The following is a 19633-nucleotide window of genomic DNA, read 5'->3' on the forward strand; positions in this document are numbered from 1 at the left end:
AATGGTATGTTTCCAAGGAGAGAGTACAAAAAGTAGATAGGAAGGGGGTGACTGAGTGGTTCAGTCAGTTAAGCATCTGCCTTCAGCTCAGGTCGTGATCTCCAAGTCTTGGGATCCAGCCCTGCATCAAGCTCCCTGCTCAGCAGGAAGTCTGCCTCTTTCTCTCCTCTTTGCCCCTGCCCACTGTTTGTTCTCTCTCTCTCAAATAAATAAATAAAATCTTAAAAAAAAAAAAAAAAAAAGATAGGAAGGCAACTAAGCACAGAAAAGGAGTTGAAAAAATCCCGATTTTAAAAAGGCTAAAATCTTCTGGGGTTTAGCTCAGAAGGCTAGATTCTGTGGTTGAGAAAAATGAAAGATTTGGGGAGGGTCAAGTGAAAGTATCCAAGATTTTATAGGGAATGCATAGGGTATACCTGGACTTTAATCAAATCTAAACAATATCAGAATTAGACAGGATCCCTCTGAATATGAGACAAAAAGCTTCCTTTCACAGCAGTCACATGTTATATAAAGAATTAGTCACATAATGGGAACATCAGGTAATCAAAATTACTCCGGGAAAATCCCTTAATAAGGTTTTACATTAGAGACTAACATATAAACCATCCCTCAATAAGTTCAATGCAACCAGTTCTGGCAATGGCACAAATCATTTCTGTGGCCCGGCTCCAGATGAAGTAGATGGCTTGTAGCAAAGAGCTACGTTGTACTAAAAATATATACTTTTATTTATTTTTTAAAAAGATCCATTTATTTATTTATTTGAGTGAGAGTGAGCAAGCATGCATGCGTGATGGGGGGAGGGAGAGAACTAGTGTGTGTGTGGGGAAATCCTCAAGCAGACTCCCCGGTGAGCGCGGAGCCCAACTTGGGGCTAGATCTCAGGACCCTGAAATCATGATCAGAGCCAAAATCAAGAACTGGCTGCTCACCAAGTGAGCCACCCAGGTGCCTCATGGTATGTTTTTAAACTTTCTAGATTTTTTTTTCTGTTCATGAAGAATTCATCCATGTTGTAGTATACAGTGAAGATCATCTTTTTTCATTGATGTATACTCCAAAATATGCCATATTTATCCATCTACTGCTGATAAATGTTCAGCTTGTTTCTAGTTTGAGATTATAATGAAGTATGCTGCAGTGGACACTTGTGTGCATGTCTTTTGGCAAACATGAACACACTTCTGTTGTGTAAAGGCCTAAAGGTGAAATGGTTAAGCCACAGAATAAGCATATGTTCAGCTCTGGTAGCTATAGCAGGTAGTTGAGTTGTATGGAAAAAACTTAGCACAATACATTTGCCTCATCACTCTTACACATTTCTTAAAATGTTGTCATTAGCATTATTGTTTAAAAAAAATCCATGTACGAAAAATTTCAAGCATATACACAATTACAAGATCTCTGAGTACCTATCAACTTGTATTCAACAGTTAACCAGTATTTGGCACTTTTATTTCATCTATTCATCCTCTACTCCCTTTTTTGCTGAACTGTTTGGTAGCAAATACCTGATATGTCATTTCTCCCCTATGTACTTTAGTTTACATCTCTTAAAAAAAAAAAAAAGACATTTTCTTATATAACTAGAATGCCTTTATCACTTGTAACCATCAAGTGAATTTAAATATTTGTCTCTCTCATTTATGCTTTGTGAACAGAAGTACTGTTTTGGCTTGTTATTATATTCCCAATGCCTTACAGCTCTTAGCACATACTACTACTCAAAAACAGTTTCTGGAGATAATTGAAGAGATTTAAGTATTCTCACTACCCTCTAAGCCTAACTACAAAGGTTCAGGTTTCAGAGAAGAGTACAGAGTTATGGACTGTACTCTAGATCACATGGTCATTTTATAGATAAGGAGAAACCTAAAACTGTAGAGGTGGAATCACATAATTAGAAATGTCCTCCCTCAACACATAAAATTTACTTAATGAAGCCTATTAAAATATATACCAGATGTACCACTAAAATCTATGGTGCAAGTTCAAAACAAATCTTACGATTTCTAAGCAGCACAGATGTGTTTTAATAATTAGTTTCTTTAGCCGATTAGCTTTGCAAGGTCAAAATTAGGTCAATTTACACCTAAAAGTACTAAGAACTGATTTAGTACTCAAGAAATGAGTTTGGAATTATCAGGTTTCTATTGTCAGAGATTTTTCAAAAGCCTTGAAAGAAGATTTAAGTACACAATTACAAAGAAATAGGCTCATTTGAAGTTTTTTTGTAAGCCATTAGAAAAATTTAAAGCTTAATTAAAAAGTAAAATAAAAACAAAGAATACTATGAATAAGGAATCATTAAAGTTTGAATTTTAAACATTTTAAAGTTTCATTTAATAACACTTCCATTACCCTTAAAAATGCAAATCAAAGACTTGCTTTTACTCCATCAAAAAGCTAAACATCAGCACCTCTTAAATATATCTTTCTATAATTTATCAAGTATGTCATTAAAATGAGAAAAAAATGAGAATTGGGAGGTAACATACAATTTATTTTTAGTTCATGGACTAAATTTGTTTTCCTAACTTTAAATAATCCTCAATATGTAAGCCCAGACTTTCCAGATTGTCTTTTTAAAAACAACGTATGCAGGGACTTCTGTTTCTAGTTAGGATCTAGAGGTTTGCAAAAGATACTATGATACAACAAGAAAAACAACAACAAAAAATCCCTAAACAATCATATTTTTCATTAAAACCATCGAACAAAAAAAAAAAAAAAAAAAAAACCATCGAACAACCTTGGAGGCAAAGAAGTCTAGATGAACTATTTCCAGCCAGCCTTCCCCACTTGAGCAGAGAGAAACAGTGGCTTTCATACATGAGGCCATTTACCCAATGCTGAGGCCCGGGGTGGGAAAAGGAGCAAAAATGCCATAGGCACAGAAACCTAGTTGGAACGAGGAGAACTTGGCCAATTTTTATGCACAGGTCTGAGCCAGTATGATGTACTAGAATCTGGAGAAACTTGACAGGCAGAGCTAGCAAACCTAAAAGGTGGATGAAGCTGGCGGTTGTGCGGCAAAGCAGGCAGAGGTTTTCTTGCAATGCTTAGGTCCCAAAGCCAAAATCTTCTACGACTACACTGTTCACGGTCACCATTAACATGACATTTCTATTCAACTCTCTCTGCTATTCCAGAAACTTGCCCAGGAAGATGAAGTTATTTGTTTTAGGCACCTAAGAAATCTATTTATAAAAATTTTTTTTTTTAATTTTTATTTATTTATGATAGTCACAGAGAGAGAGAGAGGCAGAGACACAGGCAGAGGGAGAAGCAGGCTCCATGCACCGGGAGCCCGATGTGGGATTCGATCCTGGGTCTCCAGGATCGCGCCCTGGGCTAAAGGCAGGCGCCAAATCGCTGCGCCACCCAGGGATCCCAAGAAATCTATTTATAAAACAGACCTTTCAACTAATCCTGAGAATAAATACCCTCTTCTTAAGAAGAGATGACTCACTCAACTAGACTGTTTACTCTTCTAGATTCACTTTGAAACTCACACTCTCATTGTATCTACCAATTCTCAACTAGATCATGAGCCATGCCAAATCTGCATCATAACCCTTCCTTCCCCTGCAACCTCCTGCTCTGCACTGAAAGATCCACGAAGATCAGATTTCCCAACCTCAAAATATCCTGACTTTTTCCTTCTCCCTAAACTTAGCTACATTTTGATGTCTTCTCAGGAAACTAACGAGAGGGAGGGGCCTGGTCCCTCCTGGTTCGTGTCAAAGACACTGGAAATTAACTGCAGTGGTACCCATCCCTGACCAAGCTCAATTCCAGATTAAATAAAAGGGATCAGCCCTTCAATCCTAGTTGTCAGACAGAGGTAAGTGGAAGCCCTTCTAGGGGAAAATATTACTTATTGTAGTTTGTATTAACTTTTCATATAATGGCTAGCGCAATATATAAAATTATGAAATATGAGAAGAGGAAAATGTGACCCAAAATCAAAAGAAAAAAAAGCAACAGGGACGCCTGGCTGGCTCAGTCAGGGGAGTGCACAACTCTTGGTTGGGTCTTGGAGTTGTGATTTGAACCCCACACTGGGTATAGAGATTATTTAAATAAATAAAACTTAAAAAAAAAAAAAAAAAGGTAACAGAAGTAGAATCACAGTTGGCTTAGGGAAGTAGCAACAGACCTTAAAAGAACAATTAAAAACATGTTAAGAAATTTAAATAAAAATATTGACCAATTTGGTTAAAATAAAAAAGAATGATAGCTCAAAAAATGAAAATAGAAATTCTGTAACTGAAAAACATGTTATTTAACATGAAAGTAATAAGGGGCTATCTTAACAGTAAAGGGAAGACAGATGAAGAAAAGACCAGTGAATTAAAAAATAGGTAAATAGAAATTATCCCAAAGTGAACTTTTTAAATGGCTACTATACTTCAGTCTTTTCCTTCAACTTTTTCATCCTTGGAAACAGGTTTCCTTATTTGTTTTCTTTTTAAAACAATTTTTAAAGATTTTATTTATTTATTCATGAGAGACACAGAGAAAGAGAGAGAGAGGGGGAGAGAGAGAGAGAGAGAGAGGCAGAGACACAGGCAGAGGGAGAAGCAGGCTCCATGCAGGGAGCCCGATGTGGGACTTGATCCCAGGACTCTAGGATCATGCCCTGGGCCGAAGGCAGGTGCTAAACTGCTAAGCCACCCAGGGATCCCAGGTTTCCCCATTTAAAATAAAATCTTTCTGAGGGGCAAACTGTTTTTTTCTTCCTCAGAGGATCTTGGCTATAAAATTTATTTTATTTTATTTTTTTAAAATTTTTATTTATTTATGATAGTCATACAGAGAGAGAGAGAGAGAGGCAGAGACACAGGCAGAGGGAGAAGCAGGCTCCATGCACCGGGAGCCCAACGTGGGATTCGATCCAGGGTCTCCAGGATCGCGCCCTGGGCCAAAGGCAGGCGCCAAACTGCTGCGCCACCCAGGGATCCCTTGGCTATAAAATTTAATTACCAACTACAATTTTCCTCCAGAAAATACATCTTTTGTGCTCCTGTTCCCACACCTCTGTATGTGTACCTATAGTCATAATTTTATATTCATACTGAAATTTTTTTAGCACCTGTCTCCTCTCACTTGAGTGCCTTTTCAGGACAGAGAATGGGTTTTTTGTGTCGTGTGTGTGCACATTTGTGCACAGATTTCAGACAAGTGCCTGGGACACAGTCAGTATTTAATATTTGTTTAACAAACTGAAGTATCTATTGATACAAATTCTTTTATGAGGAAAAATTAAACACCTCTCAATGCCACTGTACTCATATTAATGTATTTTGATAAAATCCAAAAGATTTTATTGTAAAAAGTTTTTAAATACAAATATAAAGAAAAAAATCTGGGGATCCCTGGGTGGTGCAGCGGTTTGGCGCCTGCCTTTGGCCCAGGGCGCGATCCTGGAGACCCGGGATCGAATCCCACATCGGGCTCCCGGTGCATGGAGCCTGCTTCTCCCTCTGCCTATGTCTCTGCTTCTCTCTCTCTCTCTCTGTGACTATCATAAATAAATAAAAATTAAAAAAAAAATTTTTTTAAAAATCTGTTTTTTATTTACTCCATTGGCTCATATTTAATTTAGCAACTGTAATAAAATGAAAATCCCTGGGAAAAATAACACTCTTTATTAAATGAGGTTTAGAAATATATTAAGGAAAGTTTATACAAACTGAACACTGTTGTACCATTGTTTCAGCACATGCTAACAGAGATGTAGAATAAAAGAAAAAATAATGCTGAAATTAATATATAAAAATGATTGCTCTAAGAGTTAATGTATCAAAATTCTTTACCTGTCACAGACTTTTTTGAGTATATAATCTGATAAAATCATCTTAAATATTTTCACAGTAAACAACTCATTTCTTATACAAAAGGAAGTATGAAAAGTCATTTAAAGTATACGTAGGGTTATGAAAAAGGACGCCTGACTGTATCTTTAAGCATGACAGATGACAAAATAAATGCTGCTGGAACATGGAGGGGGAATATTACACAATTTCATAAATAACATTAAAAATAAACTAAAACTCACAAAATAAAATGTATTAGTTCTAAATTATATGGCTTTAAACCACCTGCTTTTGAACTCTTACAAACTCTCCATATAATAATAGACTGTATTGCTCATTTACTGCAAGGTTAGGCAGGCTGTTATGATAGTTAGGTGCCAACTAAACTTCATATCCCATCATAAAAACAAAGGCAATTTGACCTTAACTGTCAATATATCATGACACATAAAAAATGCTCAGAAAATAACTATGTATGTGCTACTAGTATTCACTGGAAAATAATCCTTTAACCAAGATCTAAGACACTTATGTATGATTATCATATCATGCTTAACATAAAAAAGTTTGTTAATGCAAAACACTACGTTAAAAATTCTATCAAATTTCTTCTGTGGTGTGTGTATGTGCCGTGTTGGTAGTGAAGATTGCAAAGAAAAGGTGTTTTCTAATAATGGTTCTAAGAAACTTGAGAAAGCCATCTAAAAACACTATCAGTCTACAGCACACATGCTTTTGAAATTAAATGCAAAGGGGGTGTCCTTAGCATCTTGTTACTTTGAAAAATCCAATTTCCTCTAATATTTTAATTAGGATACAAATTAGGCTAGAATCTCATTAGAAATAAATTGTTATGCATATATTTAAAATGGGCTTAACTACTCAGAGAAATCATCCATCTTACTTTTTGGCTGTGTATTCAAGTTTTAAGCACAAGGAAAAAAGTATTTAATATATTTGAAGGTCTGCACTCAGCAGGACAAAAGTAGGTATTTTTCTTTATCTAAAAAAGCCGTACCTCTTCCTCCCCAAAGTAACTTTTCCATCTCTTTGGCAGGCATTGTATTTTTTTCTTTTTTCTTTTTTTTAGTATTTTCACTAATTCTTCTTACAATATAAAGGAGAAACAAAGTTCCAATTAGGCACTCATCCTTTTTAATACCTTTGTTGTGGATTATTCCCAAGTAACCAGGCGAATAATCTATCTATTCAAAAGTAGCCTTAGAGACTAGGCTTGCATAATAGCTCCAGATGGTTGGTAGGAAAATAGTTTAAGAAGTTGGCACCATCTCAAAGAGCAAAAGATAGTTGGAGTAGATACGGATGGGTAGTTGGGACTCACAGATAATGAAAATGTAATAAAGGCATTATAGACCACAGAACCTTATGTCAGTCTCCTGTTAGGTAAGCATGCCGGGAAAGTTCCTAAGACATGTAGGTGCTTGACCAAATAATAAATTTGCTCTGAACATGTGAAGAAAAAAAAAATTGAAGATCTTTTTCTCTGCAGCAAAGAGGATGGGATATGTGACATGTTATCACATAAATCTGTCAGCCCTATCTCGGAGGAAGAGTGCATTTTGATTAACTCTCTTTCTCTCTCCCTACCAACAAGTGCTACACTATGGGCCAAGAATCCCATTTTTTAGATCTATTTCAAATGCAACATGCTACCTCCTTTCTTCCACACCTGTAATATCTCATTTGTAAGCGTCTTTTATCTTCCTTTAATAGTGTGTACAATCCCACTAAAGGGATTTTTAGGGGGTCAGGATATTTCACAAGTAAGACATAGTATTTTATTTTTCTTTACCCCTAAAATGGGAAGATTAGCACTTTCTTCAAATAGTTAAGAAGACTAAATGAAATGACTTTAAAGTGATTAGTACATTATGTAACTTGCAGTGTTCAGTGACTGAGACATTATCGCCAAGACAATTTATATTGGCAAATTATTTTACAGAATAATCTCAGAAGGGTTAACATTGAATAAGTACTAAAATCTGTATGTTTGGTACCAGGCACACATTCAATAAATATGGTCTGAGACTATATATTCCTCTCAAAGGTAAGTTACAGAAGTATGTTTATCAGCAGTGATCAGACACTGCAAGTCCACTTCAACCTTCTGTCACTTTCTTCCTAAACCCCAGAACTATTTCATTTTCAGACTTTTATAATTAAAATCATTCAGGCAAGTTGGGAATAAAAATACAAACTTAAAAGGCTCTTTACAGTTATCAAGTAATATAACAGTTTCTTTTTGATTCATTTTTATTATGGAACTCTGACTATACAGGAACAAATGAAGCAAGTACCTATTTGATACGTTCTTTAATACAAAAATCCTGATTACATTCTTTGTGTTAAACAGACTTTACCACTTTTTTTGGTGTTTTCTTTCTTTTTTTTTTTTTAAGATTTTTATTTATTTTTTCATGATAGAGAGAAGCGGAGACATAGGCAGAGGGAGAAGCAGGCTCCATGCACGGAGCCCGATGTGGGACTCGATCCCAAGACTCCAGGATCACACTCTAGCAGACACCCAACCGCTGAGCCAACCAGGCGTCCCTATTTTATTTTTTTAAATATACAGAATAAAACCAAGATCATTAAAGGATAAGTATAATGTCTTTCAACATAAAGCTTCTTACACTCTATGGCAAATAACAGGAATAGAAAATAATTCTATATATGCATTATGAAACTCTTTCTGTGGCCTAACACAATAGCTGAAATTACTTCCTAAGACTTTTTTTTTTTTTTTTTTTAAGATTTTATTTATTTACTCATGAGAGACACAGAGAGAAAGAGAGGCAGAGACACAGGCAGAGGGAGAAGCAGGCTCCATGCAAGGAGCCGGATGTGGGACTCGTTCCCAGGACTCCAGGATCACACCCTGGGCCAAAGGCAAGCTCTAAACTGCTAAGCCAACCAGGGATCCCCTTCCTAAGACTTTTTAATTGCTAGGGCCAACATGATCTATGTGCAGCCAAATAGAAGTGATGAATGAAGATCTATAAGGAAGAACTGAACAGCATGACCTGGGAAGGGAGGATAGGAACAGGATGGTAGTGAAGAGTTCTCTTCATCTGGGGTTGTCAGTGGTGCCTACCACTTACCTAAGAGGACCAAGGGCATTAGGATTTCCAGGGCCTGCAGTGGTACAGGCAGCTTTACAGGAGGCTAGTTCTAGGATGTGGTTTAAGAATGTTTTGTAGAAGTTCAAAATATAGTCTATTCCTTTAGCTCTCCCAATGTGTCTGGAATTATGTTATTTAATTCTTTAGTAAATCACCTTTTGCTTTTAACAAGCTGATTTGGGCTTTGCTGTCTGAAACTAAGAACCCTGACCAATAACCCAAAAAATAAAGAACATTTCAAAAAAACTCAGTAAATCCATTTGTCTACCTAAAGTTAAAAAAAAAATGCATAATTAAAAACAAAGAGCTTTTGAGGTCTTCACTACAGTTTTATATTGGCTTTACTCTGATTCATGTGAAAGACAATGAATGAAGATTTGAAATAATATTTAATAATACTGGTAATATGGTAATTTCTGTCTAAGAATTAATTCCCTTATAGATCGATCAACTGTCATTAATCAAGAGGTCTTTTTTTTTTTTTTTTTAACTCTCAAGGATTACTAACATCAAACACAGAGTAAATCTAAGAGTTAAAGTCTTTAGCCTGTAATTTCAATTGACCAAATCATTTCAATTACTAAAAAGTACAACTCGAAAATCTGGGAGATATGAAGGGGAAGAATGAAATTTTGTTTTTAATCAGTTAAACAAATATAGTGTCTGCTCCTAAATAATAAATCTGGGATCCAGGTATTTCCCTTTTAAAAAATGTAAAACCAGCTTTAATGAAAAAAAAATCCTTAAAACATCAAAGCACACTGTTAAATTCACTTGGATATCAAATAACAACTGGGTCAAAATAAATGGAAACTTTTTTTAAATGGAAAACAATTTTTAAGAAGTCATAAAATCTTTTGTATGTCAATCTTTTAAAAAATCAGGTTCAAGAGTCAAAGTTAACATGACTGGGGATCCCTGGATGGCTCAGCGGTTGAGCGCCTGCCTTCAGCCCGGGGTGTGATCCTGGGATCCCGGGATCAAGTCCCACATCAGGCTCCCTGCATGGAGCCTGCTTCTCCCTCTGCCTCTCTCTCTTTCTCTCGCTCTCTGTGTCTCTTATGAATAAATGAATAAAATCTTTAAAAAAAATTAACATGACTATAATCTGTTTCACACAGTTCTTGACTATATAGTTTTCAGTAAAATTTTAGTATTTTAAGGTATAATTAATATTTCAAAAACCAAATAGTTAATTTTTAAAATATATCAGTACCACCTATGTACTTCATACTTTCTTAAGGTCCACATTTTATTAACATTCTGAGTCTTCTATGTTAGTACTAACATACATTTAGAAATTATTTAAGAAAAAATTTAAATACATTTTTTTATTTTTTTAAAGATTCGATTTACTTATTCATGAGAGACAGAGAAAGAGACAGAGAGAGGCAGAGACACAGGCAGAGGGCGAAGCAGGCTCCATGCAGGGAGCCTGATGTGGGACTTGATCCCGGGACCCTAGGATCACACCCTGGGCGGAAGGCAGGCGCTAAACTGCTGAGCCACCCGGAGATCCCCAAATACATTTTAATAACCTAACATTTCTGGCTACTTTGTAGGTGCATCCACATATTTTAACTAATTAATGTGTGTAAATAGTCTACAAGACAGAAATTATTACCATTTTTCTTAAAGAGCTGATTAGCCTGAAGTACAGATTACCTAGGCAACTTGAGCAAATAATTTCAGACTGGAGAGTGGCAGAACCAAATGTGAATCCAGATTTGTTGAACTTTCCTAACACCCATACTTTTCCTATTACATCGGGATGCTTCTTTAAAGAAAGGTAAATGATCAGTTTCTTTACTATGTTTTACACAGGAATATAAAATATTATACCAAGTAGACATATTTTACTTCCACCTACACTGAGTGAGTGTTAAGAGTTATTAGGAGGGGCAGGACATGAACTTCTCTGTGAAGATAAAGATGAGTGCTCTCAACTGGTTACATGAGAGGCAATAAGGAAGACTCTATAAAGAAAAATCATTTTGCAAACATGGTATCTTAATACTTTCTCCTCCAAACTAAACTAACTTTTTTGAAGTCTACTGACCTGTCAAAACTGATCTGTTCAATAGTCTAACAAAGGCAAAGACAGACTGTCACAGGCAATTGTCTTTTTCATTTATCACAAGTCTGGTAATTAATTCATTAGCCTGCCAATCAACTGCACTGCTAGTGAGATTTGTGAAAGGTGAATGAAACAGCTTACCGTGCACATGGATGTCTTTGTAATTTGCAGGGTAAAATCTGAAGAAAACTCCAAAGCTGAGACAGATGTTGTATGGCAATCTATTTGCTACCCATTAAAAAAGAGTGAAGGAAGAATTTAGTAAAAATAGCAAAAACAGAACCCAAAGCAAACAGATAAATATTACTTCTTTTTTATGCAAAAAGAATTACTGTTTAATCATTCAAACCCCACTTCTGGGGTTGTTTCCAAATTTAAAGGCTACTAATATTATCATTTAGTTGATTTCTGTTTAAACCAAATTAGTATTTTTTTACTTAGGCTTCTTGTAAGAATATTATATATCAAATCATGGCTCTGATGTGCTAAAGTTCTAAGATACATTAAGATACGTTCAAATAAAATTCTTGTTTTCCAACTAAAATTATATTGTATACCGCTGGTGGTACATATTTGTTATAAATTATGCAAGGATAAGAGTCAACATTTTTATAGGAAATTCCAACTTGAAAACATAAGCTAATGAAAAGGGTAAGGTATTTTAGAATTCCTTTCTGTAATTGCATTCAAAGATAAGTTAGTTAGATATTAGGAAAAATCCTAACAGTTAAAACCAAAGAGCCAAACCAATGAAAAAGATTCAACTCAGGAAGACAATGGCCAAAGAGCTTTATTTTCCTGTTCTATCCTGGTTCACATCCTCCTTAACTTCACTATGGAGAGCAGATGGATACCAACCATGGCAGCTGGATCAGGACCAGAAAGAAGGCCATGAAGGCCGGACTTGCCATGAGTAGATTATGATACAGCATACACAATCCATAGGACTATATACCAGGGGCATTATCCTCTTTTAAATAGCTTGAGAAAAATTTAAAGAAGTTACAATGTGGTTGCCTTTTATTTGTAGAGGATTGTGGAACATGGAACAAAATATATTTACCTAAACAAACAAATAAATAATTGATTAATGTTTAAAAAAACCAGAAGGTTATGTGTACTTTTTAAACACCTTTGTTTTCAGTCTAAAATTTTCTATTTCAACTATTTATTCATAGCAGTTTTTAACATTAAACGAAGAGAGCACTAGAGAGAAAAATTAGCCCCTCCCTCCCTCTCTTTTTTGTACAGCCTTGAGGCTGAGGTTTTAACTGTACACTCCTACCCAGAATCAAAAGAATACAAATAAATCTCTTACTATCAGTGTACCAGAGCACTCTATACAGTACTATAATCATTAACCAGGCTATAGTTTTTTTCTTAAAGGCTGAATGCAATTTTAATCAGCTTGCTTTTGTTGAGAAACATTTATGTTTATTATTCTATGCCAACTTTAAATATTTTATCTTTTAAGAATATTAACAAATATTTTATTGAATATTTTATGTAGAGGATAATTATTGATGCTATAAAAGTAACAGTGTGACTACAACAATGAGACAATGTTCTGAACCTAAAACTGAACAAACTAAATTTATCTAATTGAAACAAATTAAGATATTTTTAAGAAAGGCAGTGACTTTTCACTACAAAGTTATTTAACCTATCCCATGTAAATCTGACACAGCAAAATTCACAATAAAACTAGACTGACATGGTGAACAGTAAGATTTTAAAATATAAAAGGAATTGATTTAGAAATCTGAAAAGAGTAGGGCTTTAGTTGCATAGGCAAATTCACTGTAATTACTTAATTTAAAAAGGTAGAAGAAACTTGAATGTGAGACTTTAAACTGTGCAGAATATATGATATGACTGAATAATCTGGCTATAAATGGCTATAAATGAGAAACTAGAATAAGGCCAGGTAAGTGGTGATGAAGCAGGATTTTTTGCCTTCAAACCTCTCAGTATAAGGAACTTTGATATACAAAGAGAAGTGATTCCAAAGGATGATATAGTCAACTGGTAAATATTGTAACCTTAAGGTACATTAGATTGGTTAATATAGGAAGACTAATCACTGTTTTGAAGTCAATATATAATATCAATATATTAATTTCAAATACTGAATTCATACATGAAAACTAACAAAAAAATGGCAATTCTGTGAAAATAAAAGTAAAAACCCCTACCTTAATACTACAAGCATCTGAAATCACAGTCTGCGGATCTAAAACTTCCACAACAGCTTCTGGAATAACTGCTTTCTTCATACAAGACATGTTGAAGCCATAGACATTATCCCAAAACGCAATTCGATCAGCATGTTTATTCATATCACTTACTGCCACAAGGCTGATAGTGCAAATATCAGGGTAGACTGTAACAGATAAAATACCCAACAATTTACCATTATCTCCCTTTGTGGCAAAATATATTTCTTTAAAGGCTAAATATAAATACCAGAGTCATCAGTATGAATTACTAGCTAAATATAAGTACCAATATCATTGGTATGAATTACTAGCAGTGAAAGATTAAAAGAGGTGTAGATGAGGGAAAATAACCTAGCTCCTATCTTTTAAATAGCCTCTTAAAAAAAAATTTCTGTTACAGTAATGGCAAGATTCAAATAAGGATTTCAATGATTGTTTCCAATTACAATAATTAAAACAAGATGGCACAATTAAATAAACCTGAAATGAACATATTTATTCGTATTAAGCTTACAAAATGTTGACTTTAAAAAGATAGATAAATCTTTGTACATTATTCTGTAACATGTAGAAAGAGACAAATCACTTAAAAAGGTATGTGACATGTAAAAACATCATGATGGAATTTTATGGTTCCTTATTTATTAAAAAGGAAATGCTTATCATAGCATCAAATATGTACTAGGTAAGTTCTTCTGATGTATAGACTGTGGATCCATGTCCATGTCCCTATTCTCAGGAAACTTATATTTAGACAATTTTGACAAATAAATGGGCAATTATTTGTGATACAATATATACTAAGAAAAGGGGAGGTAAAAGGTACTGAGGGAGCTCACAGCAAAAATAGCTAATTCATATTTGGCTATAGCAGGGGTGTCGGGGTATTTTATAAGAACTGAAGACGACATAAATTAGGAGAGGGGAGGGAGTGTTCTAGGCAGAGCGAGCAGTGTGCATAGAGGGTCACAGTTATATACACTTTAATTTGAGAGAAAGAGATATAAGACTAGAAAGGTAAGAAGGGAGCAGAGAAACCTTGGCTGGGTAAATCATGTTAGTAAACTGGATTTTATTCTAATAATGACAAGGCTGTGAACAATTTCACATAGGGTTACAACTCGATCAGATTTTGGTTTGGAAAAGCCAGATGGAGTAAAAGTGAAGAATGAATGGGAAGATGCAAGATTAAGACAAAGACAAAATAAGAGATAGTTGTAATAACCTAGGCGACCTGAAGTAGAACAACGGCTGTGGGAATGGAAAGGGGGAGATATATATACAGCTGACCCTTGAGCAACACAGGTTTGAACTGCGCGGGTTCACTTATACATGGAATTTTTTTGGATAAATACAGTACTGTAAATGTATTTTCTCTTTCTTATGATTTTATTAATAACATTTTCTTTTCTCTAGCTTACTTTATTGTAAGACTACAGTATATAATACATACAACATACAAAACGTGTTAATCGATTGTTGAAGTTACTGGTAAGGCTTCCAGTCAACAGTATGCTATTAGTAGTTAAGTTTTTGGGGAGTCAAAAGTTATAGACTTTTGACCACACAGGAGGTGGGGCAGTTGATGTCCCTAACTCCCACATTGTTCAAGGGACATTTAAGGAGGAAAAACTCACAGGACTGGCTGGCTGTGGAGGTGATGAAGAGGAAAGAGTCAAGGACAACAGTTTTAGCAGCTGAAAAGATTGTGGTATTAACCATTACGTTAGGGAATAAATACAGGCAGATTCAAGAGGAACGTAAGAATTCAGTGCTTATAGGACAAATGGGTAAAAATATCCAATAAGCTGAACAGATGGGACTGAAATTTAAGATATGATCTGGGTTCAAGATATAAACTTGGGACCATGATCATATGAATGGAAATGTAAGTTATTGGAGCTCATCAAGTCATCTAGGGAGAGTACATGATGAGTACCAGGATTTAAGGGATGTATAGAAGAAAAGAAGGCTGATGATAAATGGCTGAGAAGCTGGGGCCACCCAAGCAAGAATACCAGCAGAGTAAGTGTTAAGAGAAGCGAGGGGAAAAGAGCGATTCAGGAAGAAACAACTCTAATAATAAGGGTACAAAGTCTGTATAGCACCAAATTAAAAAAATATTGATTTTTTTCTCTGACAAATAACAAAATTAACTTTGTCCTTCAAATAAGATTCAGGGGATTCATGAGTTAAAATATAAATCACATTTTCTTATATCACTAAACTGAAAGTAAGTATATATGTACCAAAGAAATGCACAAAAGATTAACTAGCCTTCAGACTTAAACTGCAGAAAATAAGCCTCCCTTTCCCCCAAACTTTATTTCTATCCACAGCCTTAGGAATTTATTATTCAATGACAGCAGGACTAAATGATCTTCCAAATAAAGCCCATGATAAAATCTATTGCTCCTTTCAAGCCTGACATGTGAGATACCCAGAAAAAATACTTGGTGCTATGTCACTGATAAGAAGTTTCTCAAGTCCTCCCAAAGGGGGCACGTGAGGCAGATGTGATAGCTGCACCATGCTAGAGTTGGCTGCCGTGTACCATGAGTCACTTCTGCTCTCCTCCTCTTCCACAGCCATGGTGAGCCTCTTGACTGTATTTTAATTCCTATTATCAATTCTTCAAAGCATTTAGTTTGTTGACTATGCTGATCCAGCAAGAGTATCAGCTATAGGAAAGCATGTTTAGTTTCTTGAACCAAATCCTTAGATGAGAAACACTGAAGAAGAAACAGAATTCTAAAACAACTTTAGATATCTGGCAACTTCTTTAGATATCCTTTGTTGGACTTAATATGACAATCATACAAGCTTCCCACATTTTCCCCTGGAACTTCACCCTTAAAAAGGAATATAGTAAGGGTACACATCAGGGATCAGCACACCTTTTCTATAAAGTAACTATTTCAGGTTTTGTGGGCCATATGGTCTTTATTGAAACTATTTATCTTTGCCCCTATAACTGTGAAAGCAGCTACAGACAATAAGTAAATAAATGAGCTTGGCTATGTTCCAATAAAACTTTATCTACAAAAACAGGCAGCAGGCCAGATATGGATACCCTTGATAGAGATGTGGGAGAAACGGATGAGGGAGGTCATTATCAGAGCCACCATATTGTACTACTTCGACACTATAGTCCATGGGAAACTGAATATCCTTCAGAGTTACAATGTGCACAGACATACAAATCACTTAACATAGCTCAGAGTTCTTCCATTTCAATCATGAAAAATCTTAGTGAAAAATTTTAAAAAATCATTACTCTATATCAGGGGCTGGCAAACAAGGCCCATGGGTCAAATTCAGTCCCCTGCCTGTTTCTGTAAACAGTTTAACTGGAACACTGCAACCCTCACTTACTTACCTATGGTCTAGGGCTGCACTGTGTTCCAGTGGCAAAGTTGAGTAGTTGGGACAGAGACCAGATGGCTTACAAAACTGAAAATACTATTGTCTGGCATTTTGTAGAAAAAGTTTTCTGACCTCTGGCTCTGTATTCAAGCACTATGATATACTAGTACTACTACTAAGAAATAAGGATGATTTTTCTTTTTCTTTTTTTTTTTTTTTTACTTTTTAAAGATTTTATTTATTCATGATAGAGAGAGAGAGAGAGAAAGAGAGGCAGAGACACAGGCAGAGGGAGAAGCAGGCTCCATGCAGGGAGCCCGACGTGGGACTCGATCCCGGGACTCCAGGATCACACCCTGGGCCAAAGGCAGGCGCCAAACCGCTGAGCCACCCAGGGATCCCCTGGGATAATTTTTCATAACGAAAAGCTACTACTAAAATAAATTTTAAAAAGTTTAAAAATATTTTTGTAATAAGCAACTGGAAGAGGTATGATTTTACTTTTTCTAGCATTGAGGTGTATTTTTCAAGGTAATTATATTTCACAAAGATACAGAAAATGTTTTTTGTTAACATTTAAAAATGAAATTAATTTTATCTTTGTTAGAGCTATGAATATTCATAAAGGACCTGTAATCAGTGTTATAGGTCAGTTTAGTTCCATATCCACCTCCTCACAGCTGGCTAAAATTTTGGGCCACCTGCCAGAATCTTGACTAACCCTTTACCTTCACATTGTGACACATTTGTCATTTGGTTTTTGCCAGATAGAAGCAAAACTGAGTAATTATTCCTTCTTGTAGGTGAAATTAACAAAGCGCTGATTGGACAAAGCACCCTCTTAACAGACCATTTATAAATTCATGGCTTTGACATCTGTGTCCTTCTCGATTCACTGCCCAGAATTCATTTGTCACTAGAACAGCTCACATGGTGAATAGATAAAGATGGGAAATCCTTTATCCCTTAGAAATGCCTCGCAAACTTTTGGACACTAAAGGGTAAGACTGAGATGCATAAAGAAACAATTCCTTGTAAGCAATGGCATCACTGCATGTATATAAATAACCAGAGAATAAAAAGGTTTTAGAACAAAAGGACATGATAAGTCAAAATAAACTATTCTACTCACAATATACATCAATGATATGGAGAAAGATTTTAGTAAACTAACAGTCAATGACAAAATGATTGATATATATATATAAAGGGAAGTATACTATCAAGTTACAAAGTCAGTAAATATCTAAAGTTGGATAAGCTTAAAAATCAATTTCCAACTTATATACTAAGAATATCTTTAAAAAATTAATTCTGATTTGGAAATTGGAAACACTGTCCTATCATTAACTTATAAATAAATAGTGACTAGACCCAGCTTAGCTAGGCTAAAATATAGCTACAATTTTTACTGAGAAATTATGTAATGAAAAAAAGTAGAAAATGATACTACTGCAAGATCACTGAACTAAACAAAAATAACAAATGTGAAAAATGCAGATTTGAAAATGAGGAAGTAGACAGTGAATTATAGAAATACTAAAGGAAACCTCCAAGCACTTGAACCATGATCAGTGGCTGATTATACGAAGATAAATTATGTGAAAGTCAAGTCTTCATAGCACAATGTTTAAATTCATTTCAAAATTTTTATACGGTATAAACCTAACTCTAATCTCATTTGACTAGCTATAGCTCATTATACTGTAAATCTACAGTTTATCAGATGTAACTCAGAAGGGGGATTAACCTTTATTGAGCAACTACTTCATTTCGAGCATCTCATTTAGATTTTTGTTTGATTCTATTAAGCTAGATTATAATCCTCATTTTACAGATAAGAAAACTGACATTAGTAGCGGTAAAGTAACTTGCTTACGTTACCAGTCTTAATCAGCTAAGTGGGTAACTATTACTGTATCTGACAAAGGGATTCAACATTAAGGTCTAATTGCAAAATCTATATGCTTTCCATTATGCATGAAGCTACATTTTATGATTTTCAAATGGAAGAAAGGGAAAGAGGAACTCCATTTTCCTAAGGTAAATGAGCACTTGTTCAAAGAGAAAGAGGAAGGAGAAAAGGGTTGAGAAAGATTGGAGATTAATAACATTTCAGGGCAAAGCGAGGAAAATGGAAACATTCAGCTTTACTTATTCCAGCTGAGTTACGGAAGTACATGGTGCGAAAAGAAACACTAAAAAGGAAAGCAACCAAGTAGAAATGAAGGAGCAGTGAGTAAGCTGTACAATTCAGCTTTCCACAGAGAAGGAAATAGCTAGGAAGGTACAGAAGCAAATAGGGACGTTACAACAGAGGCAATTTCTTAGTAGCAGAGATCAGGTTTCCAATGCAAAACTGTGGAGAGACAGATCTATTGGTGAAGAATGCATCCTATATATCGCCCTCTCTATTTTGCTGCCCCCTCTGAACTACTTGTAGAAATTCTCTGTTACAAGGCAGGGCCTGCTTCCCTCTACAGAAGCTGAAAATGACAGAAGCTTGCTTCCTCTCTCTCGCTTGTAGGTTAGGAATGCACACCTGACCTAGGTTCACCAATGATAAGCACCTAAAAGTCTGGCTACTTCTCAGAGGCAGCAAGGTCTACTGTTTGTTAAGATCAGCAATGTGACATGTCAGACAGTGCCCTGTATTAGCGTAGTGGTATTACGTCTAAACCAGTCCTGTAAAAAACAAAACAAAACAAAACAAAACAAAACAAAACAAAACAACAGTCCTGTAACATAATTCTGAACGTTATTCCTGGCTGTATACCTTCCAGCCTGGTTTTCTAGCTCTCACAAGAACTTAATAATCTATCCTATCTATCCTTTTAATAATCTAATCTATCCTTTTAATAAAGTTCTACTCTGTTAAATACCCAAGATAGATTTCTATTTTTTTTCCAACAATAACTTTGAGTGATACAAAGGAAAATGTATATTTTAAATAAATTCTTTAAAAAACCCAACCCAAACAAATGAATAAATAAATAAATTCTT

The 19633-nt window shown here is 35.2% G+C and overlaps 1 protein-coding gene across 3 annotated transcripts in view; it reads right to left on the reverse strand.

The window, feature by feature from the left end:
• PRMT3 (protein arginine methyltransferase 3) overlaps positions 1 to 19633 on the reverse strand; it is a 122600-nt gene that overhangs the window by 31075 nt on the left and 71892 nt on the right. For 2 of the 3 annotated variants that reach the window (XM_072725398.1, XM_072725397.1), the window contains 2 exons: positions 13241 to 13428; positions 11187 to 11273 (listed from right to left, as the gene is read on the reverse strand). In XM_072725398.1, coding sequence (XP_072581499.1) covers positions 11187 to 11273; positions 13241 to 13428 — 275 coding nt within the window. Of the gene's footprint in view, positions 1 to 8246; positions 8397 to 11186; positions 11274 to 13240; positions 13429 to 19633 lie in introns of those variants that run through there. The other variant, XM_072725395.1, reaches the window with a different exon arrangement.

This window comes from Vulpes vulpes, chromosome 11, assembly GCF_048418805.1.
Source record: "Vulpes vulpes isolate BD-2025 chromosome 11, VulVul3, whole genome shotgun sequence".
NCBI lineage: Eukaryota > Metazoa > Chordata > Mammalia > Carnivora > Canidae > Vulpes > Vulpes vulpes.